At 40.0% G+C, this 26,348-nt stretch overlaps 1 protein-coding gene and 1 pseudogene across 1 annotated transcript; both read right to left on the reverse strand.

The window, feature by feature from the left end:
* Window positions 1–5,898: 5,898 nt before the first annotated feature.
* Window positions 5,899–26,348, reverse strand: LOC128592447 (phospholipid scramblase 1-like; annotated as a pseudogene).
* LOC128592446 (prefoldin subunit 6-like) lies at window positions 24,466–24,977 on the reverse strand. Its single transcript, XM_053600369.1, has one exon. The coding sequence runs from the start codon at window positions 24,941–24,943 to the stop codon at window positions 24,554–24,556; it is 390 nt and encodes a 129-aa protein (XP_053456344.1). The 5' UTR covers window positions 24,944–24,977; the 3' UTR covers window positions 24,466–24,553.

Here is a 26,348-nt window from a genome sequence, read left to right on the forward strand (position 1 = left end):
GGAACCTGTTCATGTTCATGGACCTGCATGAGATCAGTGAGTTGTCACACTGACCTTCTGAGGTAGAGCTATACCATTGACAACTGAGAGAAATTAAGGCAAGGGTCAGGTGCAGGAATGTTACCCTAGGAAACTCAGCAACCAGTACATGGCAGCCAGGGACAGGGGCAGGGACATTTTCTTAGGAAACTCAGCAGCCAGTATATGGCAGCAGGGACAGGGGCAGGAGTGGGGCAGGATGTGGAGGGACCTTCTGTGCACTCTCTGGTACTTCACAGCACCAGGAGCACTTAACTGTGCCTGTGGGCATTCTAAATCATTCTGTCCCTAGGTCATGGCACACATCCTCTACTGAGTTCTTTCTAACTATGCTAAAATTACTGTAGCTCTTTTTAAGCCCACACTAAACCAGCTAAAACCTCTCCCTCTCCCTCTCCTCTCCATTCTCCTCTTTCCCCAATGACCACCTGCCCAGAGCTTCCTTCCCAAGACACACAGCTCCACCCCCAATCATCCCAACTCCTCCTTTTCACCCATACCTCAGTCAGGGACACCCACTGACCTTTCATTCACTGTCACAATCTACCCTACAGTGGCTCAGGGTCGCACACCCTAGGCAGGCCTCTAAACCTTCCCTCTCATGGGCATCAGGCCCATCTGGAATAGAAAGAGAAAGTTCTAACCCTTTTCCTTCCCTTTCAGGCCAAGAATGCTCAGCTTCCAGGGAAGGGGTGGCAGCAAAAAGGAGCACAAGGAAGAGGGGTGTACGCAGTAGGCACTTTTTCTTCTAGCACTATCATACAGGAATATTCTAAACAGTTTTCCTCCAGTCAAGCCACTTAAGGCAAGGAGCCATGGACAGGCTCGTTCTTGGTTTGTTTTTCAGAGCTTCTCCACACTGATATAGTTCCAGCTGTTTGGGGAATATATTTTGACTGAATGTGTTACAAACTCTACTCACCCCACGCCCAAACCCCCCTCTTATCCCCTCACACAACACACCCAAGCACAACTCTCAGAATCCTAGCCAGCACTGGATGCTCATTGAATGCTTGCTGCAAGATAAAATCTCTTCCCCCCTCTCCATTCTCTGTAGACTTTTCTGTAGCCAAAGTCACTGGTTTCAGGATTACATTGAATTGGAGGCTGCTCCGGAGATTTCTAGGGTCAGCTGAAGAGGGATGCTTAGGACTTCAGAGAACACTCCATCACTATCCCTTATCACCAACAAACAACAATTAAGTAAAAATAACAGAAGCTACAGCTAGGAGAGAGTCTCTCTAAGGAGTAGCCACTATTCAGTAAAACCCTCCAGCAACTTCACGGCACCCTGAGGGAAGGTATCACTAGAAGCATTTGAAGCTTGAGGTACGCAATAGCACCAACAAATTTCAAACTCAGCCAAGCTATGAACTAGATAAACACAAATCACAGGACAAAAGGCTTCTGAAGGGGAGTCTCAGGGAAACTTGCCCTTTTCCCTAGGTTGGTTTGCTGAAAAGATCAACTCACAGTTATGGTAGATTAATAAGAGAAAGGTTTATTTCCAAATACCATGCACATGGGGGGAACCACAAGAATGGTGTCCCAAAGTTTTAGTGATAGTAAGTGGTTTTTAAAGATGCCTTCTAGAAGGGACGAGGGAGAGAAACTGAAAAGTATACGTGCAGCAAGTGGCTGCTCAGGGGAGATGGGTAGATGGAGGGAAACAGATTGATTAGTAAATTAACCTGAGCTACAGGTAGTATGCTTCCAATGGCCTTAGGGCCAGGTCTATTAGCATGTGATAAGGAGTCTAGATGCCCTTTAAGATTTGGGGTAAATACATGAATGTCTTCCTTCAAAATTTCCTGATTATGAATAGCCTTTAATTCAAAATAATCTTTATACCAAGGAATATTTTGGGATGAAACTTTCTTAGCTCCTTCACTTCCTTGGCTGGCGGCCATAGCTCAGTGAGTAGGGTGCCAGCCATATACACTAAGGTTGGTAGGTTGGAGCCTGGCATTGGCCTGCTAAACACAATGACAACTGCAACCAAAAAATAGCCAGACATTGTGGTGGGTGCCTATAGTCACAGCTACTTGGAGCCTGAGGCTTAAGATTTTGAGGTTGCTGTGAGCTGTAACATAACAGCACTCTACCCAGGGCAAAATAGTCAGACTCTGTCTAAAAAAAAAAAAAGAAAAGAAAAAAAAAAAAGAAAGAAAAGGCTCCCTTACCACAAGGACAGGCAAACTCATCAAGCATTTAAAAAATAAAGACTATTACCTACTGTCTGCACAGCAAGATCATGTCAAGATCCATGTGGTGCTGTGTCTTACTGTATCTAATCAGGTGGTACTTAATGTAATCCATCACTGATGATGTTCACTTTGAAGACTTGATTATGGAGTTGACTATAAAGTTGCTCAATTTCCATTTGAAATTCATTGTTCTGATTAAACTTTTAATAAGTTTAGTTATAAGAATATCTGTATTCAAACTTGGTGTCCTATTTTTATTCAATAGGTAATAATCTTCTTAATTTTCTTGTTGGGAGCCCTTTCAAGTTTCTTCTTTCAATCTTTTCACAAGTCAACATCATTTCTTGAGCACTTTTTTGCTTTTAAATAAGTTGTGAAAGGCTTTTCTTGTATTGTTCTCTGCAAAAATTCTGGGATCAACTAATTTTCAGTAGAGCCTACTTTCTTTGACTGGATAATGGTAATCTAGAAGCAATAATCTAGGACATGGTGGGCAAAATGATGGCCTGAGATATAATGCTTTTCTTTCGTTTTCTTCACGTAAGAAAGATGGAGAAAGTGAGCCCCTGTTCAGAATGAGCCTAACATATTATATCTGTATAAATCACATCATCCTAATGGAAAGAATTCCTGAAGTGGTAAGGTCTCAGCTCAGACAGGCATGAGAAAATGAGAGGCAAGGCCAAAAGTAACTTTATAAGATTTATCATTTTGTTCTGTATCTCTTAGTTCTTTTAAATGCTGTCTATTAAGTGAGCTGAATTTGGTGGATTTCTGTTGGAATGGTTAAAAAAAAACAGAACTAGATTGTGGGTATATCTTGAAAGTCAGGGCATAGAAACCATTCCATAGAATGGTTTCTATGGAACTGCCTAGCTTCTGCGATATTGTAGGCAAGTGATAATGGTTTTGTGAATGCATAATCACAAACAGGTCATTTTCATTCATTTGTCTGGCTTGGGACAAATTATTTACCTAAAGACTACAATATAAATATATTGCAAATATTTTTTTCCTTCTTTATCTATTCTCTTGGCTCTATTTGGTTTCTGCTTCTGAAATTCTTATTATGTAAAAACTGAAATTAATGTACCTGTTGATCAGGTCTTAACTTTTCTCTCTCAATTCAGTATTTGTTTGAGTTCTGCAAGAATTTCACACATTTATTTATTTATTTATTTATTTCACACAAATTTGTTTTTAATGGTTTTTGGTTTTGTTTTTTGTTTTTTTTTGGCTGTGGCTGCGTTTGAACCGGCCACCTCCAGCATCTGGGGCCAATGCCTTACTCCTTTGAGCCATAGGCGCTGCCCTATTTTTAACGTTATTATGTTAGCTTTCGACTATAAAAAAAAACTGTTGTTCTAGTGTCTCCATCATCCTTCAAACTGTGGTAGTTCTATTTTTCTATGTCATTGAAATCTTGCTTTACAATGTACTATATTCTCCATTCTTCTTTCAGAAACTAATATACTGTACTCTCTAAAATCTCTGGAGTAACAGATTAAGATTTTGGAGGAGCAATCTTTGGTGTTTTTAAGGTTAAATTGCTAATTTTTAATGTTTGATGATTTTTCTCAGCATAAATATTTAATGAGAAGATATTTATCCTGTATTTGAAATTAAATGAGTCCTTCAGGTAGTATGTGGATTTCTGCTCAACTCTTCCTTGCACAGCTGAAGAAGGGAGGAACTGTTTAGGTCAGCTGTAGTTTTACTTTGCTTAACCAGAGATTAAGAATATTAAGCAAAGTAGAGAAAAAGACAAGAAATGAAAATAATGTGCAGCTGTCACAGACACATCGGTAAATCTAAGCCTCAATTTGGGTTGGGTATTAGCACCTGATGGCCAGCCTGGACGGCCTTCTGCTTCTCTAAGTGGCACAAGTAATGTCACTGAGATACAGCTATGCAGGGGCCCCTTGACTTGGCACCCCATCTGTACTATGTATACTATAGAGGAAGTGCCCGGTACGCAATGTCAGTGGAATCCAGCATGTGGTGAATTATTTTGGCTGTTGGGAGGTGAGATAGACTTTGCTTTTATTGTAGCTGCCCTGCCATACCAGTGTTCTCCTCATTTGCCATTTGGAGCTACTAGTATTGGTGAAATTCTACTGGCGTTGATACTTGCAATGAGGAGGGTGTCTGTTGGAGGTGTTCTGCTGAAGATGAAAGAAGATGTCTCCCCTACGCCCTTCTTGGCTAAGCACACTTTTGCTTTGCATGAGGCAAATGGTGCCTTGGTCATCTCCTCTCTCAATCCAATCTTCCCTGCAAAACAATTTTCAAAATTCCTTTAGTTAATGACAAGTGGAAATCCTAGTTTCTAATACTAATGCATATTTTATTACAAGGTATTATATGCCTTTGCTCTTTTTTAAGTAGAATTAAGAGGATGAAGAGGTGAATGTAAAGAGTCTAAAATACCACCTGAATTGATTATCCTCAGTTTTTCTAAATACAAAAATGAAACATGCAATTTTAATAAAATTTTTTGAGACAAAGTCTCACTCTGTTGCCCCAGGCTAGAGTGCTATGGCATTAGCCTGGCTCACAGACACTTCAAACTCCTGGGTTCATGTGATCCTCCTCTCTCAGCCTCTTAGTAGCTTGGACTACAGGCACCTGCCACAACATCCTGCAAATTTCTACTTTTAGTGGAGACAAGGTCTGACTCTTGTTCAGGCTTGTTTTGAACTGCTGAGCTCAAGGGATCCTCCTGCCTCAGCCTCAAGAGTGCTAGGATTACAGGTATGAACAAGGCACCTGGCCAGTTTTATTAAGTCTTTATTATGGGTATTTGATTATTGGCATAAATAACCTAAGACCATTAGTGAACTATATTCTCTGATGGTATGCATATGATTAAATTAATTCCTGATCAGTCCTGTAACTAACATATGCTGGAAATGATAGAATATAGAATATAATAATTCTATGAGATAATAAATAATAATCTCAAAACTGAGAATACCAAAGTTTTAGAGTAAATGAGTCTTTTTAATGTGTCCTTCAATACAATTAAGTTTTCTCTATTCACTAAAAATCACCCAACATGCTAATTTATCATGTGGTCATTATGGAATCTTATTTATAATAGGACATTAGCTCATGGGAGGAATTAAATATATATGGTTATTTTCTGAAGATAAAAAAGATATACATTTATTTTTACTTGGACATAAGCACATGAAGTGTTTAACGTGGTAGATGAAACTAATATTATGATAATTTTTACATTTTCTCAGTACAAAGTGTTGCATAATATTAATTTTACATACAAAAGAAATTATAACTCTATTCAATAAAATATAATGATATGTTTACATTCCTTAAAGAGGCTTTAATTTTTGCTTCTAAAATAGTAAGTTAGACTATAATTAAAAGTAGGTTTTAAATGGAAAAATTCCTACCTCCTTTTCTCCAATTATACAATAAACAATAAATCTTTATAAACTAGTGATAAAGATAATAAACTCTATAATTTAAAAAATGAAAATATATACTTGGAACTATAGGTATTACAGCTTCACTCACCCTGGTATAAGTAATTTAATTAAAGAAAACTTAAAAAACACCAAGCTTTCCTTGTAGATAACACCAATCAATATACAGTTTTAAAAATTTGGAGGAGACTTACATTAGTCCTCTACCATATCCCCATCCTCTGGCTACCCATTAAGAATTTTCAAAAAACATAAAGTCCTAGAAAAAAACGAAAATACAGAAATGAGTTTTCAGCAACAAAACAGAGATTACTTTTTAGATGTAGAAATGTGAAGGGATCTGATACAAAACAATATTATGTCTGTTAAATTAAAAAATTAAGTATAAGAAGTAAATGTTCAAAAGGTCAATAGCTACTCATAAAAACTTTATCTTCAGCTTTATTTTTATTTATTTTTTTTTTTTGTAGAGACAGAGTCTCACTGTACCACCCTCGGTAGAGTGCCGTGGCGTCACACGGCTCACAGCAACCTCTAACTCTTGGGCTTACGCGATTCTCTTGCCTCAGCCCCCCAAGCAGCTGGGACTACAGGCGCCCGCCACAACGCCCGGCTATTTTTTGGTTGCAGTTTGGCCGGGGCTGGGTCGGAACCCGCCACCCTCGGCATATGGGGCCGGCGCCCTACTCACTGACCCACAGGCGCCGCCCCTTCAGCTTTATTTTTAATAGCAATTAAATCCTATAATTATATTCGTTATAGGATTATATGACACCTGTATATATATATATATATGATTATATGACACCTGTATAACTTTAATTGATCCTCTGGTAATTTTTCTAAATTTCTCATTCTACATGGAATCCTGTGCTCTTTCTTCAGTAACATTTTATAGTTTGGAAAACAAACCTCAGTAACATTTTATAGTTTGGAAAACAAACGTCAGGTGGCAGAGCAAGATGGCAGACCAGAAGGATGATTCAGCTGAGCTCTCCTAGAACAACTGGGAAAATGACTGGGAAAAGAGAGAACCTTACCATTCCTGACACAGGGACCTTACTCAGAGTCAGAGATCATGGAGCACAGCAGGAGGTGGTGAGCTGGATACAGTGTATAATCCCAAGGGGTGGAAATCTGATGAATTAGGCAAGTGATTGCAACTGGCTGGAATTGGTTGGCTGCCCACAGAGGCCCAGGATGGCAGGAAACCTTTCCGGATTTTTCAGTTGTTGGGGTAAACTGTGAGTTGCATGGAAAGCTCGGAAGAGTGGGAGGACTGGAATAGTGTACAGCAACTAGATTCGAAAGCTGGTTGGAGAGGATTTGCTATAGGTTTGATGGCTGGTGAGGCAGCCATGCTGAGAAGGTCTTGGCAGGCAGTGGGGCTGTCATTGTGGGAAGGTCCAGAGAAAGTCTTAGCAGGGTCTAAATCACCACTGTCTTAATTCTGCCTGCTGGGATCAGATATCCACTCTTGGGACAGGGTGAGGGACTCCTACACCCCACAGAAACTGGTATCAGGGGACAATGTGAGACCTGCCCCTGAAGGATTCTTGTGAGCTTTAAGATCCCAACCCAGCAGGTTCTGAATGCTGAAGAAATAATCAGGCCATCACCAAAGGCAACTATGTTTGGAATAAGACCATAGAGGTTGCTGGCTGTGCTCTTTGTCTCCTAAAAAAACACAGCACCACCTGGTGTCCCAGGGACACATTGCAACATACTATCATCAAGAGCAAGAACTTCTGTTTCAAACGAAGGAGGCAGTGAGAAGGAAAAGGAGGATAAGGAGGGAAACAAGAAGAAAGAATACATAAGGAGGAACCAACAACAACAACAAAAAAATTCAGGCAACAGGAAGAACCAGACCAGAGGGACTCCCCAAAGGGAACATGAGGCAGCTACTGCAGAAGACTCTACCTGTAAAGAATTAACTTGACAGAAAGGACATTTAAAATATGGATAAAGACAATAAAAGAAATGGATGAGAAAATGGAAAGACAGAACCAAAGTTGGATGAGAAATATATAGAATATAGAAAGGATATGGTGGAGAGAATACAAATGAAAGAGACAATCAGGCAAAGTAAAGATGCAGTAAAAAGTATCAAAAATAGGTTAGACCATGGAAAGAACCTCAGAACTAGAGGATAAAGTTTTCATATTAACGCAGGTAGTTCAAGAGGCAGAAAAGAAGAGAGAAAGAACAGAACAGGAGCTCAAAAAACACCATGAAGCATTAAAATATACAAACAATAGGGATTCCTAAAAGGGAAGAAAATTGTCCCAAAAGAATGGAAGCCCTACTGGAGACCATAAGAAAGGTAAACTTCCCAACTTTTGCTAAAGACCCCAACACATTCCTTTCAAATGGATGTTGAACCCCATTCATCTCAATTCAAACAGAGCCTCTCCACGACACACTGCAATGAATCTATCCAAAGTCAAGATGAAAGAAAAAAATTCTGCAAGCAACCAGGAGTAAGTGCCAACTGACCTATAGAGGCAGAGCCATTCAAATGACAGCATACTTTTCAACTGAAAATTTCCAAGCCAGAAGAGCAACATCATCCACTTTCAACATTCTCGAACAAAACAATTTCTAGCCCAGAATTTTGTATCCTCCAACTAAGCCTCAAAATTGATGGAGAAATCAAGCCTTTTGCAAATATACAAGCACTGAGGAAATTTGTCATGACAAGGCCAGCTCTACAGGAAATACTTAGACCTATTAACAACACGGACTACCAAAATGGACCACCAACAGAGTTAACACCCAGAAGCTAACGGTCAAAACATAGCTTCCACAATGGTGCAAAGAATAAAACTACACAATGGACTTTCATGTAATATGATGAATAGAATTCCACCACACTTATCAATTCCTTTAATAAATGTCAATTGACTGAATTCACCACTGAAGGGGCACAGGCTGCCTATTGGATAAAAAAGCATGAGCCATCCAAATGCTGTTTCCAAGAGCGCACACCTGGCGTTGAAAGACATATGAAGATTCAGTACTAAGGGATGGAAAACAGTATTTCAAGCACAGAAATCAGAAGAAAGGCAGGATTGTAATCTTATTTTCAGATACAAGTGGATTTAAAGCAACCAAAGTTATGAAAGACCAAGAAGGACACTTTATACTAGTGAAAGGAACAATTCAACAACAAGACATTTCAATTTTACGTATTTATGCACCCAAAGTAATTGATCCCAGATTTACAAAACAGACCCTAATGGGTCTGAGCAATATGATTTCCCTTTTGGAAGGAAGTATGGACAATCCTCAAAGAACCCAAACTAGACCTCCCCTTTGATCCTGCAATCCCATTACTGGGCATCTACCCAGAAGAAAAAAAATCACTTTATCTTAAGGACATTTTCACTGGATGGTTTATCACAGCACAATTTATAATTGCCAAAGTGTGGAAACAACCTAAATGCCCACCAATCCAGGAATGGATTGATAAGCTGTGGCACATGTATACCATGGAATACTATTCAGCTACTAAAAAATACAGAGACTTTGAATCATATGTATTAACCTGCATGGAGCTGAAACACCTTCTTCTTAGTAAAACATCACAAGAACGGAGAAGGAAGAATCCAAAGTACTTATGCTGATGTGAGGACAATTGATGACCTAGTACATGGACTGGAGGGTGGGGGAGAGTAATAGAGAGCAGAGAGAGGGAAGGAGGGAGGGGGTGGGGGATCACAGTGTGTGACACACCTCTTGGAGGCAGGACACAACCATAAAAGGGACTTCGCTAACAAATGCAATCAGTGGAACCTGGTTCTCTGTGCCATCAGTGAATCATAAACAATTAAAAACAAAATTTGTCTTGGCACCCATAGCTCAGCAGTTAGGGTGAACGCCACATACATGGGGGCTGGTGGCTTCAACCTGGCACGGGCCTGAGAAACAACAATAACAACTACAAAAAATATATATATATATGCTGGGCATTGTGGCAGGTGCTGTAGTCCCAGCTACTTGGGAGGAGGAGGCAAGAGTATTGTTTAAGCCCAAGAGTTGGAGGTTGCTGTGAGCTGTGATGCTACAACACTCTACTGAGCATGACATAGTGAGATTCTGTCTCAAAACAAAAAAAAAGGTATACTCTTTCTTTAGTAAGTAATATCACTTTTTGCTAAAATTCCATTATAGGAAATTAAGAAAACCATCCCATTTACAATAGCATCAAAAAGAACAAAATACTTATGAATAAATTTAACCAAGAAGGTGAAATTTGCAGGTGAGTTTGCACGCTGAAAACATACGACATTGATAAAAGAAACGGAAGGCACAAATAAATGGAAAGAGATCTCGTGTTCATGAATTGGAAGAATGAATATTTCTACGATGTCTCTACTACCCAAAGGGATGCACAGATTCAGTGAAACCCCTATCAAAATTCCGATAACATTTTCCACAGAAATAGAAAAACCCATCCTAAAAGTTGTGAGTAATCACAAAAGACCCAGCATAGACAAAGCAATTGGGAGCAGGAAAAACTCAACAAAGGAGGCATCACACATCACACTACCTGGTTTCAAAATACACTACAAATACATCAAAACAGCTTGGTATTGGCAGGTAAAGTGACCAACGGAATAGGATAGAAAGCTCAGAAATAAACCCACACATTTTCAGACAATTGATTTTTGACAAGGGTACTAATATCACACAATGGGGAAAGGGCAATCTCTTTAATGAAGGATGTAAAATCTGAAAATCCAGGTTTAGAAGATAGAATTTAATTGCCTATATATCATCATATATAAAAATCAATAAAAATGGGTTAAAGACTTAAATGTAAGATCTGAAACTATAAAACTACTTAAAGAAAATATAGATGAAAATCTCTGTGACACTGGTCTAGGAAATGATTTCTTGGATATGATCCCCAAAGCACAGGCAACAAAGCAAAAACAGAAAAAGGCAATTGCATCCTACTGAAGTCACCTGGGAGCTCTAAACAGCTAGAACCTGGGTCGCACCTCAGAAGATTTAGATTTAATAGATTTGGGTGCAACCTGCACATGGGGAGTTGGAAAAATTGCTCAAGTGTTTCAATTGTGCAGCTGAGGTTGAACACCCGTCCTCTGTCCCCATAATCCTCACCTTTGCCTGCACGTTGAAATCACCTGGGGCACTGCATAAACTTCTGAGTCTGAGCTTCTTATTTAACTCAACTGGAGGACAGCCTGGTATACGAGGATTTAAAAATTCCCTAGACGATTCTAGTCGGAAGTCAAGTTAGGAATCGTCACTTTATCCCATATATTTCCTAGAAATTGGTAATTACAGCAAAGATCGGATTGCATGCATGTTTTATTATATTTTATATTTCTATATTTCAGAATTTAATTTAACAATGAGCCAGGATGAAATCTCTGTGTTTTGCTGAGTTTTGTTCCATGTAAGCCTAGATTGAAATTCTTCCCTTATGCATGATGTTTGATTTTCTTTTTAATAAAAGTCCTCTAAACCAGGGTTTCTCCTTAACAGATAAAGTCTTTCTCCTGTCATTTGAAAGTACATAAGCTCTTCATATGGGAACTAGTTACCTGTGAGTCCCCAGTGTCAGGACCAAATATAATTTAGAGCTAGGGATTGAGCTGGACATCCTTGTATAAAACCTGTAAACTTTAGGACGTAATCTCAAAATGGACAATTTTCTGATATTTCAGAATGATATTAGACAAACCATCTGTAACCAAGGTTAGTAAAAATAGACTTACAACAAGAAAACAAGCACCAAGCATCACGGCTTTCATTTTAACATCAAGGTCCCTGGGGAATTGTACTGCAAAGTTGTCAGCATCTGTAAATACCTCTCTGATCATCTGAGACCACTTCTTGGTAATCTTGCCAACCACAGTTTTTTCATCAAGAGATGTAACCTAAAGAACAACAACAACAACAAAATACCTATAAGAAAAAATACTTACGATGCTGGAGTAAAATGACACAAATATTGTAGTGAAATTATGTACCATTTACAATAACAGTGTATTTATTTAACTTTTGTTTACATTAATATAGCAAAAAATTATTTTAATTTATCCAAAACAATTGTGGTAGAAAAGGATACAAAATAATAAATGTTTCTTTGATAAAATTTCTAAAGCTATCAGGATGGTAATAAATAAAACTCCTAATAGATTTCTACCTTAAGAGCAGCACAAATAGTTTACATATGATGAAAATTTAAATATCATGAAAAGGCTCACAATCACTCACTGTCAGAAGGAACACATAAACTACTGAGGGTCTAGAAAGAAAAGATTGGGAGTTATGAGTGAAGGAAAATAAGCAAGACGTAAATTGATGGGTTGCCCCAGGTTAAGGGTGGGGTAAGACTAGATAACTAGTAGAGTGTGAAGAATATAAGAAAAGATGTGTAAAGAAAAAAAAGAAGCTCCAATGTAAAAATCTCTCTCTCTCTCTCTCTCTCTATAGTAAACTTGTAAACATTCTGCCTGAGGAAGGCTGACTGTCATCACACAGGACTGAAGACTGCACCCTGACAAAAACATCTAGCCAACTGGGCAGGCAGGGACTGAACATAGCCAACCTGTGTACATGTAAGGGTTATGTCAACCCAAGATGAAAGTATTTTTTTCAAATTTGAACAAGGTAACAGCCTCTGAAGCCTTTGCCTTAGGTTAGTATCAACTAAATAAATGTGGACAAACTAAATCAGTTGGTTCATTTTGAGTGTTGGTAGGTGGATTTTTTTTTTTTTTTTTAAGACAGAGTTTTACTATGTCGCCCTCAGTAGAGTGCTGTAGCATCATAGGTCACGGCAACCTCAAATACTTGGGCTTAAATGATTCTCTTGCCTCAGCCTCCCAAGTAGCTGGGATGACAGGCACCCACCACAACACTTAACTATTTTTTGGTTGTAGTTGTCATTGTTGTTTGACAGGTCCGGGCTGGGCTCAAACCCACCAGCTCTGATTCATGTGGCTGACTCCCCAGTCCCTTGAGCTACAGGCACCGAGCTGACTTTTTTTTTATTAGAGATTTGCCTTTGTTGGTGATGCTCATCATCTTTATGAGGAAGGGGGGATGACACTGATGTACACACGCCTTGCCATGGGACTCTCACCTGACTGCACATACACAGAGGTATAAATCTTTAACATTTTCACCTATATTTGTCCCATTTCTGTTTAAATCTTATTCTAAAGCCAGCTTGGACCTTGTACTCTTCAATTACGTCAAGTACTCACAATGAATGCAGTATGAGCTTCAAGTGAGCTTTTCAGATCCTAAGTGGCACCCCCAAGGATCACGGGTTTTAAGATAAAATAAAAATATGCAGTTAACTAGGACAGAAAGGAGTCTCATGTATAATTTCAATGAAAAACCATGATCAGGGGTGGTGCCTGTGTCTTAGTCGGTAGGGCGCCAGCCCCATATACAGAGGGTGGCGGGTTCAAACCCGGCCCCGGCCAAACTGCAACCAAAAAATAGCCGGGCATTGTGGCAGGCGCCTGTACTCCCAGCTACTCAGGAGGCTGAGGCAAGAGAATCGCTTAAGCCCAGGAGTTGGAGGTTGCTGTGAGCTGTGTGAGGCCACGGCACTCTACCAAGGGCCATAAAGTGAGACTCTGTCTCTACAAAAAAAAAAGAAAAAAAGAAAAACCATGATCAATCCAATGATGTACTTTTTAAGGGGAGTTTATCTGGAAATTGGAAGGGTCAAAAGACAAAAAAAGCACAGACAAAATATCCCACTGTTAAGTGAATCTGTCACTTGAAAAAAGAAAAAAAAAAAGCCTGAGATTGGAACATAGTTTCACAGTAGCCATATGAAATTCCAGCATCTGGCTGAGGCTTTTGCATCAGCTGGCACATGTGAGGACAGCATTCCCATGAAAAGCCTTCTCACCCTTCACGTGTCCTCCCACAGGCCCTCATCTTGTGTCCAAAGGTGACTTCAGTGAGGAGGTAAGCCCCATGATTTCGAGGGTTAATGCCATCCACTCAGGCAAACCGACATATCCTTGACAAATTCTAAGAATATGTGAGCACATATCATGTGGTAAAAATCAATTTCAGAGGTTTTAAGAAGAGATTTGAATTTTTGCCCCCAATTAAGAAGTGTTTTGCCATTTGGTTTACATTCAAGACCTAGCTGGCTCATCAGTCCCGGAAAGAAACCTTCTTCTGGATTAGGAAAGTTCATGATGCGATCTGATATACACTGGTTTGCAAAGGCTTTTCAGTTTCTCCTGCCTTCTCAGTCCCTGTGCATCCAGTGGGGTGAGGCCCATTAGAGGGACATGAACTGGCCGAGGACAAGGCACTGGTAATGCAGTTTTAATCCTGGCTGTGCTTTCATCTGCACAATGTTTAATAACGTCTGGGTGTGTGAGCATCAGTGGCACACACCTCTCCCTCTGGCTTACCCCTTGGTCTTTATTTTTGTTTTTCAGGATCAGTGTTCTAGCTTCACTGAGTATCTACTGTTCTTCTTTGATGGTATCTTCCATCTGTGCTGATGCAGCCTGACAGTGCTACTGTAGAGGCCAAGAACTTTGTGTATTGTTGCTGTTGTTCTGCGTCTGTTCTGCCTTTCCATGCCCACAGAAGCTCACTTCCAGAAGCTCCACAGGCCCCCAGTGGGCTGGGAAAAGGCAGCAGCTGGAACCTAAGTGAGCTGTGGTGGATGGATTCTTAAAAATTCTGAAATAGTCGGGTGCAGTGACTAATGCCTCTAATCCTAACACTCTGAGAGGCCAAAGTGGGTGGATTGTTTGAGCTCTGGAGTTTGAGACCAGCCTGAGAGAGAGTGAGAGGCTATTTCTACCAAAAATAGAAAAATTAGTGGGGTGTTCCTGTAGTCAAGAAGCTGAGACCAAAGGATTACTTGAGACTAAGATATCGTGAGGTTGCTGTGAGCTATGATGCCAACGCACTCTACCCATGAAGTCTGACAAAGTAAGACTCTGTCTCAAGAAAAAAACAATTCTGAAATAAATTTCTAGTGTGAAACTGTGATAGCATGGGTTACTGTTCATCAAATATTTATTTCATTTCTCTTTCTGCTGCAGTCTGAAACATTTCCTTGTTCCTTCATGATTCAGTTTTGCTTGTGCCTTGTCTGACCAATGGAAAATACATAGATGTGGCCTTAAACGTGGCTAGATGGTTTGGTCTGGCTGTTGGTATCAGGCAATTGACTCCTACAAACATCAGACTGAGGTACCCTCTGCTGCTACCCATTTAGGGTGAAAATACCTAGATCTACCCTGGGGCCAGTAGTAACCTAAATCATAGATTGCTGCATGTAGAGAGGTCTGGTAAAATATGGTTGACTTGCAGACAATAAGCATAAAGAGAAACTCTTGTTTTAAGCCACTAATAATTTGCGGAATTATTGGCATGGAACACTACTGAGGCAAAACAGATTTGGGGAAAATGTTTGCAAATCTGAGGAAAAAAGCAGGGTCACAGTCTTCTTCAATACTCAAATTATTTCTATAAAGTGACAAGAAAAAAGTAGACAATTCAATAGTCAAAAATACAATGGCCATGAAGAGATAAAGCAAAGAAGAGCACAGACCAGTACACAGTAATGTGGGGTAAGATGTTCAAAGTCCCTGAACATCAGAGAATCACGTAGCCAAGATGATCTAATCCCTTCCTATCATCTAGCACTTCACTGAGACACTACTGTTCAAAAGGCACCAACAAATCATTCCCAAACAGAACACTCAATCCAAGTTTGTGCTCACTCCACTGTTGAGGAAGCTGGGTGCAGAATGCAAAGCCTCTAAAAGGAGAGAGCACAAAATCAGGCCAAGTACAGGCCATTGGCAACACTCAGGGACAGCCAGGCTCCAACAGAGAACAGGTAACCATAGGTTTTTTTTCCCTGGGACACTCTACTTAAATTATTGTTCAATTAGTCACCCCAATGGATCTTTCTTCAAAAGAGAACAATTAATGTTAATTAATTAACAGGATAATGAGTTTAATAGACTCTTTGGGTTATGTGCCATAATTATAGGCAGCAAACTCCAGAAGTCTTCACAAATTAGCTTTCATCACTTGCAGGTGTGAAGATAATTTAACTCTCCATATCTCTTGTAGGGTTTTTTATTTTTGCTGGACAACAATACCTGACTAATAGGCTATAAATGACACTGATGTATAATATAAAAATACTAGCTTTGTTATTTATTATGTTTATAGGCATTTATCACTGGAGTCAAGGTCAGGCTTATTAAATAACTAAAGGCAATTTTATTACATCAGCATGTATCTACTCTAAAGAATTAAACGTATACACAGAAACAACTTTTTCATGTGTTTGAAACTTGTAAAATTGAATTATTTTGCTGGTGTAAAATAACAATAACTCCCTTGAAGACCAAGCCAACTTCTGAAAATGCCACACGCCTGCTTCTTCAATATGTTAAAGTGACAGCACAACCCGGATTTGTCCAGAGCAACGGAAGCAAGTGTCTGCCTGCTCTTGACTGTGTTGTCCCCAGCAGCATTGCTGTGTTGGGAAGTGCTGCAGAGCAAGGCTGCACAGTCAGCAGGAAGAGAGTTTTTATTTAAAGACAAAATACCACAGGTAATCTCTGCTTTCACACTCATCAGCTTGTTCGTGATCCCCTAATCTGAATGTCTTTCTTCTTAAGGGCTAATTTAGATTGACTTGAGAATGGGGTCTGTATTAGTTCATTTTGCACTGCTGTGAAGAAGTTCTGAGGCTGGATAATTCATAAAGAAAAGAGATTTACTTTGCTCGTGTTCTGCAGGCTGTCCAAGAGACACGGTGTCAGGGAGCTTCCAACCAAGGCATAAGGCGATGGGGGAACAGATGTGTCACATGGCAAGAGTGGGGACAAGGCTGGGGGGACACCTCCCACTCAGCCTCACCTTCTACACTGGAGATCAAATATCAACAGGAGGTTTGCAAGGGCCAAGTATCCAAACTATAACATTTCACCCTGGCTCCCTAAAATCTCAAGTTCTTCTCATGCTGCAAAGTACAATTATCCCTTCCCTATAGTTCCACATCAGCTCAAAAGTCCAGAGTCTCATCTAAGACTCAAGGCTAGTTCCTGACAGGTGTGAGCCAGCAAGATTAAACCAAGGTGCCAAGATACAATGCTGCTGTAGGTACTTGGCAACATCCATTCCAAAACCTAGAGATTGGCCAAAAGAAAGAGAAAACAGACTCCAGGCAAATCTGAAACCCAGCAGGGCAGAATTTTTTGGTTTTATTTTTATTTTTTGATGCTTAGAAACAACACTATTCCTTTACCATTCTGGATGTTGTTTGAATTCAGCTTCCCTGAGCTGAGATCAAGGCATCGCAATGCTGTGCTTACTCCAGAGGCTGTAGGAAGAATCTGTTTTCTGTTTTTTTCCAGCTTCCAGAGCCACATTCCTTGCATTCCTTGGCTCATGTCCATGTCCCTGTCCTCCACCTTCAAAGCCAGCTGTTTGGGGTGTTCTCTCTCTCTCTCTGCTTCTCTCTGCTTTCATCTTCATAGATTTATTTCTCTTCTGTGTCAAATCTCCTGGCCTCCCCTTTAAAAAACATTCCCTATCTACCTTTCACCTTGTTTTGAAATGGAGAGGAGTGGCTCACTATGGTGCCTAGTCTGCTCTTGAACTCCTGGCTTCAAGCAATACTCCTGCCTCAGCCTCCCCAGTACCTGGTACAGGAGCATGCCACTGCCTGGCCCCTCTTACAAGGACACTGCAGATTACATTTTGGGCCCTATAGACAAAGTAGAACTATCTTTCCATTTCAAGATCTTTAATAACATCTGCTAAACCCATTCTGCAATATACAGTGACATTCACAGGTTTCAGGGGTAAGGACCTGGATGCTTTTACAGGACATTACTCAGCTTACCATAGGCAGAAAGGCAGTGCTGTCCAACTCCATTGACTACTTATGGAATTTGTTTACTCAGGCAGATTCAACAATGAGATTTTGTTTTGGTTTTTTTGAGACAAGATCTCACTCTATTGCCCTTGGTAGAGTACTGTGGCGTCATAGATCACAGTAACCTCAAAGTCCTGGGCCCCAAGTGATCCTCTTGTCTAAGCCTCCCAAGTAGCTGGGACTATATAACACCCAGCTAGTTTTTCTATTTTTAGTAAAATTTTTCTATTTTTAGTAGAGGTGGGGTCTCAGTCTTGCTCAGACTGGTCTCAAATTCCTGAGCTCAGGCAATCCATCCACCTCAAATGTGCTAGGATTACAGGCATGAGCCACCATGCCTGCCTGAGACTTTTTTTTAATTGTAGAAATACACATACAAGATTTGCCATTTTATTCATTTTCAAGGTAAAATCTGTAGCACTAAGTATATTCCCATTGTTGTGTAACCGTCACCACCACCCATCTCCACAATGTGTCATCTGCCCAAGCTGCAACTGTACCAGGTAAGCACTAACTCGTCTTCTAGCCTGGGAGAAGGAAAAAGCATCCTCACAGTAGTGAGTCCTGGCTCTGTCTACTGGAGAGCTGCTTGTTTAAAGAGTGTGGGACCTACCCCCTCCTTGCTTCCTCTCTTCCCATGTGATGTGTTGTTTTCCTCCTTTGCCTTCCACCTGGATTGGAAGGTCCCTGAGCAAAAATCCTATAAACATCACAACATGTCTTACCTCAAAATCCACATCTGCACAAAAGCCGCATGGAATGCACGGACCAGAAATTTTTAGCACATCCTCTCTTTGCTCATTTTGAACCGTAAACTTTGGCAGACATGGGTGCCAGGTCTGAGTAACATAACCTACTGGTATACCAGGAGGAGCTTGGACTTCTAACTAAAAAAGCAAAAAAAATATGTAAAGAAAATAATTATCATAATGAAAGTGTCTAATAACAGCTCTCATTCACTGAGTACTTTCTAAATGCCAGACATCGTTCCAAGGGTCACTTAATTCAGAACACATCCTTCACAGCTCAGTACTATTACTTTTCCTATTTTATAGAAAGTGAATTAATTTGCATCAGATTCCTCAGCCACCAAGTGGAAGGGATGAGCAGAAACTTTGTCAGACTGTATGCATAATACTCTCTCTTTTAAGCACTGATCTACTGGCCTGGTATATTTTTAATTTCCTTACTTGTACAAACTACCTAAATTATTAAGAAACTGTTTTCTCCAACTCCTTTAGAAACAGTGGGGTTCTGCTGGTGCAGTATGGCATATGCATTCCGGGGGTGCAAAGAACACGAGCCTGGAATCCGGGCTCTGCCCTGTATGTGTATCTGAGAATGAGGACTTCCAGCACCTTTAAGATTAAACAGTGTAATATATGTCAATGTGGTATTCAAATTGTAGAGAAGTTCCCATCAAACTCTGTTTTTCCTCAGGTATTCTTATGAATATATAACAATACTTAACCTGAGCGTCTGTAAAATAAAGTAGTTCATTGCATGTAACTTCAGTTATCCTCTCAAAATAAACGCAATATCAGACCACAAATAACTCTGGCCTGCATCCTTATGTGTGCCAGCTCTTACAGGAACCTGCTGGGGATGACGGAGTCATCCACGCAGAGACAGACTCCCAACAATGCTATCTGGGCAAAGCCAACTCTCCTGTGCTCTGGTCTCTCCCTGAAAATCCATAGTCTCTGGGAGTAGGCTCCAAGTGTTATGAAACAGAGATAGCCGTTCTTTACAGAGCTGAAGACATCCCACCTAGGATATCCCTAGTATAGGTGACACTTTTGTAAGTTCTTTTAAAAGTGAGAAATGAAAAGCACAGGAGATTAGACTATTTTGAAAGGGGTTCTCCTGGATTTGTCCCTTAGCAGATGGCCACAACAGTGACATGAACACATCTACTTTTTCCCTCATTTTTCTGCCTATATTAGTGATTCTCAGCCTTCCTAATGCCGCGACCCTTTAATACAGTTCCTCCTGTTGTGGTGACCCTCAACCATAAAATTAGCAAGGAAAATAATTTTATGGTTGGGGGTCACCACAACAGGAGGACACACTGTATTAAAGGGTCGCGGCATTAGGAAGGTTGAGAAGCACTGGCCTACATGCTTCTAGAATGATACTTAGGATATTCTCACTGGTCATTTCTCCTAGTTAATTCCAGTACATGATTTGATCAAGATGCCTTATCTGACCTTTTCTCACTATAAAGAACCCTTATCTCTAACCCAGTGGTTCTCAACCTGTGGGTCATGACCTCTTTTTAACAATGAAAGCGCATAGCAGCATTAGGAAGGTTGAGAACCACAGCTCTAACCCATTGCTCAGCCCCATGAGGAAGGCTACTCGTGGACATGAGCTAATCACTCACTTGCCTGGCTTCCTACACAAATGACTCAGAAAACTAAATGTATACTTTCTTGATCCATTTTCCTTTAAGTCAAAAATTAAATAATTATACAGATTCCATAAATAGGGGGAAATGTCTTGCTAAGCTATTTTACATTACTGCCCTAATAACTGGTTACAGACCTCCTGAAGGCAACAGGGGTAACAACAGCTGGTACATCTCAGCGGTCTCTCCATAATAATGACTTCTCGACTCATATTGTCAGTAATCCTCAAAGTAAAAGGTCTAGATGGTCCACAGCAAAATCGGGCACAAAAGGGAGTATCTTCTGTTGCAAAGTAAATCCTCTGTCCAAAGCTGTTCTGGATTTCATAAATGTTATTGGATTCAAAACCTAGTATGACTAAAATATAAAAGAAAATCATAATCACCCTTATGTTAAAAAATATTGAATCTATGCTAAGTCATTATAATATCTAGATATTCCTGTTTTAGATGATACTTCAAGACATTGGTTTAGAGATGATTCGAGCAGAGAAAAAAGGCAAAGGAAAGAAGGAAGAGAGCCTGTTAGAATTTGGGAAAGTAAAGAGTCCTTACATGGGACACGGCAAAGAGATCAAGTCATCTTCCCAACTTCAGAGACTCCCACCAGACATCGTTGCTGAAGGGTGGGTGTTGCTGCAGGCGGACACAGTGGTGACAGGTGTACGGAGAAACCTTTACTCAGTGTAGTTTTACTGTATTATTGAGGGGAATATATGATGATTGCTGTTTATGCTCTGTGAAATATATTAAGTGGCTTGGGATTTTGTTTCATAAGCCACACTTGTTTTATTCTTCCTACTGTTTGAATGAAAGGCCTTACTCTCAAAGCCCATGTGTAAAAAGAGAGAGACTGCAAATGGAAGATGAATGAGAAAGTCACATTGGACCCAGGGCACCTTTGTTTAGCTCAGCAGTAGTTCACAAGTGGGAGCTGTGTTTAGACAAAGACAGAGGGTGCTTGGTAACTAAGCCTTCAATTCATGGACTATCCAGAACATAGTCATCCTAAGTGAACTCAGCACCATAGACAGAATAATGTCTTCAAGAGGAAAACAGAGGGATGATCAATGTTGACACTTGCATGGTATCTTCTTCCAAAGGGCCTCACCCATTGATCCATACCTTGGATACCACTCCTTGTTTACAGTCAGGAAGCAGCAATGAATGGGCCCACCTCTTTATAGAGGAGTGTCAAAGGACATCATACAGAAATGTCTTTCACTATGTAAAGGAAAAATCAAAATCGTAGGATGCCTCAAAATTCACTATGCAAAAAGGGAGGACTAAGCTTGAGAACTGAGTCACACTAGCACTGCCATCCTCTCCCCAATGGGGAACAGAGTCCTCTGCTAAGTAACAACAGGGCTTAGAAAATGACTGAACAGGGTGTTTTTTTGTTTGCTTTTTGTTTGTTTTTGTTTTAGTCTGTGTGCTTAGAGTGTGGGAGGGAGAAAGGAAGCCAGAATCCCAAGGTTGTCTTGTCATGCAGCTAAGCCTCACAGTTAACAGCCCACCGTGAAATGTTTGTGTGCTGAACTTTTAGGGTGTCAGACTCCAAGCAAGCCTGTCCCAGGTCAAACAGGCAAAGTCAGGATGCATTTAACAGAGATTACCTACAGATGCAAATTTCTCCCCCAGCCTCCCCACCTAGACAGCCTTCCAGCATTGAGGTAAAATGCTTTTTATTTCCTTTAGCCCTAACAAATCTTATAAGATATATCACCCCTATAAAATGAAGGCATGCCCCTTATAAGCTTAGGACTGTAGCCGACATGACCTCTCAAATGTTGATTATCTTGAATTTATCTTCACAGATGCAAAGTAAGGAAGAGCCATGACCACTCTCCTACCCACCCCACCCTAGAGGAATACAGCACTGACATCTCCTCTAACTCCTTTTAGGAATGTTCATTTTAACTTCTGTAGATTTACTGAGCATCAAATAGAAATTCACAAGAAAACTATCAATTACCTCACTGCTCACCTCCTTCGCCCCTCCCCCTTTTCCCTTGTAAGTGCTACGTTAAATGCTATGTTCTCAAATCTTGAGATATGTTCTAAAATGTAGCAGTTTTCATTATACTTGCAAAGACTATCTTCATTAACTCTAGAAGGAAACACTATAATAAATCTACTCAGGGTCTCATTCCCCCGGCAGCTGTTCTAAAATAGCTTCCTGAGTTTAGCTTTGCACCCAGGGTGTACTAAAGCCAAGAAAGCCTCTGCGGTGTCCAGCCCTTCAGCAGGGGTAGCAGTGCTCTTCCAGGAAGCCAGGCCTGCAGGTCTGCTGGTCACCAGTCTCCAGCACTCCAATGGCCCTGCATCCTGGCTGGTCATCTACAACCCATGGAACCAAAGTCTTATACAGCTCATTGAAACTCCCAAGAGAAACCGCAGGCATGAACAATAATGATCCAGGACATCCACATCCAATTTTAAAAGGTCACTTGCTTTGGAATTGCACTAAGGTAACTGACCTACTGCGTGTGGCTCTGTGCTATTCTCAAGGTGACCACATACTGGAGAGGAAATGGCCAAGTGGCAGGAGTCAGGTAAAGTGACTGAATCTCTCAAAGTGATTTGTACAGAAAGAGAGGAACTAAAGTAAGACTTGGTTGTGTTCCTTCTAGGTTAGAGTCTACAACATAAGGACAGATGACCATCATTATAACATGGCCACCCCTCGGCATCCACGGGGGATGGGTTCCAGAACCTCCTGCAGATGCCAAAATCCCAGGGTGCTCAAGCCCCTGACATAAAATGGCACGGTGTATGAATGTCATTTATGCACATCTAGCTGTACATTTAAAGTCATCACTAGATTACTTATAATACACAATACAATATAAAGAGTTGTTATATTTCATTACTGAGAGAATAAAGACAAGAAAACAAAGTCTACATGAGGTCAGTACAGATGCAGTTTCTTTCAATATTTGTGATCCATGGTTGGTTAAATCCATGGATGTGGAGCACGTGGATAAGGAGGCCCCACTGTGTTTTAACTTTTGACTACTAATTTTCAGAAATAAACCGCTGATTTCATTAGTTTGAAGGAGACATTTGTAAGTAATCAGGTTTACCATAGCATATCATCCAGGGTGTTATATTTGTAACATTTGATTTTTCTTTATCTGCTTAAATCTCTTTTTTTCACAAGAAATATGAGGTATACAATGAATACATACCTTCCAGAATTTCAAGCCTCTGGTGAATCAGTACCATTTCTATCTATTACAATGAAAAGAAAACTAAATTGATAAATGGCATTTAATCAACTAAATTGATAAATGGCATTTAATCAACCAAATTAATATTCATGTTTTTGTTTAATACTGCACATACTCAATTATCAACATTTATAACTACATAATTTTAATAATAGTTTATATTATTTTTTAGTGCAAAACTACAGTTGACATGGTTTCAATTGAAAAGAGAAACCTCCCTTTAAAAATTAATAAAGGGGGATGAAGTGAGAACTGTGGAAAAGACCTAAATTTTGCAAAGGTACAGGCAAAGCTAAACCTACTAGCCACTGTCCCCTGGTTTCTTTTCCTATAATTGGTACTGTGGAATCACATAGCTGATGGTCATAAAGATTCTTTTCTTTCCCCATCAATAACATCACCCTTGTGAATCTTGAGGCTAGTTTTGGAGATATCGTCCTCAGGCCCTGCGCTCTGGTGGAAAGGCTGATCCACTCAGACTAGTGGTTTATACCAAGGAGCAACTCAACTGGTATTATGGCCCCTACTTAAGACCTGACTTGGCAAAGACAATTTCTGCACACCTATGGTTCCGCCATGAACCCAGCCAATTAGTACATGCAATTGCCCAGCCTTTTGCCTGTCAAATGGTCTTTACAGACCCTTCTCCCAAATGTTCAGGCAGATGGATCTCAGAGATTTCCTTCATTTCCTCCCATGGTGCCTGCAATATTAAACTCTTTCTCTCTGCAATCCCTGCTGTCTCAGTGAACTGGCTGCCTCTTGAGCAGTGGGCAAAGAACATGGTTGGGCTGTCACATATGTCAATTGAAAGAATTTACTATTAATATGGGTAAATTTAGGTCAAGTAAATTTCCTTTAGACAAGGAAATCTCTATACAAATTAAATTTCCTTTAGACAAGGAAATCTCTATACAAATTAAATTTCCTTTAGACAAGGAAATCTCTGTACAAATTAAATTTCCAGACAAGGAAATCTCTATACAAATTAAATTTCCTTTAGATAAGGAAATCTCTATACAAATTAAAAATTAATGTTCCTTCCAAATTAAGCTTAAGAAGTATAAAGATACTTTTTAAAATTTGTACCACTTCTGCAAGCCTCAAATTTATTTTTTTTTACATGTTCTTGATATCATTATTTCTGTGCAAATGGTAACTTTTTCTAAATATTTTATGAGACTTTGAATTTTTTTTTTCAGGTATTTTTACATTTTATTAGCTACAGTATAGATCCTAGAGCTGCTTCATTCTCTTCCCTCCCCCCAACCATGGGGTCAGGCCTTCCCTGGAGCCCCTGCCTTTGCAGCCTGGGCCCGCTGGAACTCCTGCTGCAGCTGAGCAAGGGTTTCCCTCTGTTGCTCTGACTGCCGTTCAAGGTCCCGGAGCTGGGATTCATATCGCTTCATTTCAGCTGTGATATAGTCCAGCCTCTTCCCCACTGTGGCCCGAGCCTCCCCCAGCTCCTGTTTGACCAGCACAGGACCCAGAAGTTTTAAGACCTCATTGGACCCATCCAGCAAGGCCAGTTCCTCCTTCACGATATTATTTTCTGTAAGTTGTGCCTCAAGCTTCTGCCTCCCTGACACGGATTTACTCAAGTCCTTCTGTAGCTGTTGATATTTCTCCACTTCTCCCTGCAGCTTCTTCTGGATCAGCTCAGCCATGGTGGGGATGAAAGCCTACTCACGTTCTCCCTTCAGTGTTCGAATTTTTTTTTTAAGCAGAGTGTCATTTGGTCACCCTTGGCAGAGTGTCCTGGCACCATATCTCACAGTAACCTCAAACTTTTGGGCTCAAGAGATCCTCTTGCCTCAGGATCCCCAGTTGGCACTACAGGTGTTCGCCACCATGCCCGGCTAGTTTTCCTATTTTTAGTAGTGATGGGGTCTCACTCTTGCTCAGGCTGCTCTTAAACTTCTGAGCTCAGGCAATCCATGGGCCTCTGTCTCCCAGAGTGCTAGGATTACAGGTGTGAGCCACCAGCTTGGCCCCAAGACTTTAAATTTTTAAAAACCTGCTTAGGACATTTCTTGGAGATACATAAACTACTAACCATTTTTATAATATACACTATCCAAGTACATTGTAAAAAATTAATTTATTAGAGGCAGGAACTGGATACATTTATTGAAAACTAGCTGAACATAATAAAAATATTAGTTTAAGATTAAACATATAAAAACTTTTGGTTATTTTACTAGCCTGATCTCTAACACAAACTGAATATTAACCCTCACATTGCTGAGGTCGTTTATCATGAAGAACAGCAAAATCCAGGACTATTTTCCTCTTATTGGGAGCATTTATATAATCTGAATCTTCTAAAGAACAAAATCAGCATTATAGAAAAGTAATTTGAGAAATTTGAAGAAAAAGGTGAGTCACATGACACAAAAAATATTAACTCCCTTCTTGGGACTACTTACTAAAGCTGAACCCTTAAGCTTTACTGCAATTCTCTTTCAAATTATTGAGGAGATATCAAGGAAATTATTCAGTATTGGAATGTAAAAACATGAAATCTAGAAAAAAGGCACCAGGATTAAAAAGCCAGCCCTAGTTCCTTAGGTGCTCATTCCTGACCAAGTAAATTCTCTGGACTCAGTCACCTTTTGTGTAAAATGGTGACAATTATAGGGCCTACATATCATAGAAATTCTATAAAGATTGAGTTACTATTGTATCAGGATTAGGACAAAGCCTAGAAATTAGTGCTTAATAGCATTTGCTTTTGAGTATTATATTGAAGATCATAGAAAACAATTACCTATGACATTTGTATTTTGGTTTTAAAAAATGGCCCTAACCTGGAAAAGTTAGTGATCTGTTAAGAGAACATAATATTTATCATTCCTGACTTTAATTACTTAATAATGATAAATGAAAAATAACTATAATTAATATAGTAAGTAAACTGGACACACAGTTTGTTTTTGATTAATGTTTTCATGTATTTGAAATTACCTGACTTAAATATTCCAGCCCAGGTGGACAGTTTAGTGGACGAGGTGGTGCTGGCATCCATGGTGTATTTGCAGGACCACCTGGATTGACTGGCTGACTCTGAAT

This window comes from Nycticebus coucang, chromosome 8, assembly GCF_027406575.1.
Source record: "Nycticebus coucang isolate mNycCou1 chromosome 8, mNycCou1.pri, whole genome shotgun sequence".
Lineage (NCBI taxonomy): Eukaryota > Metazoa > Chordata > Mammalia > Primates > Lorisidae > Nycticebus > Nycticebus coucang.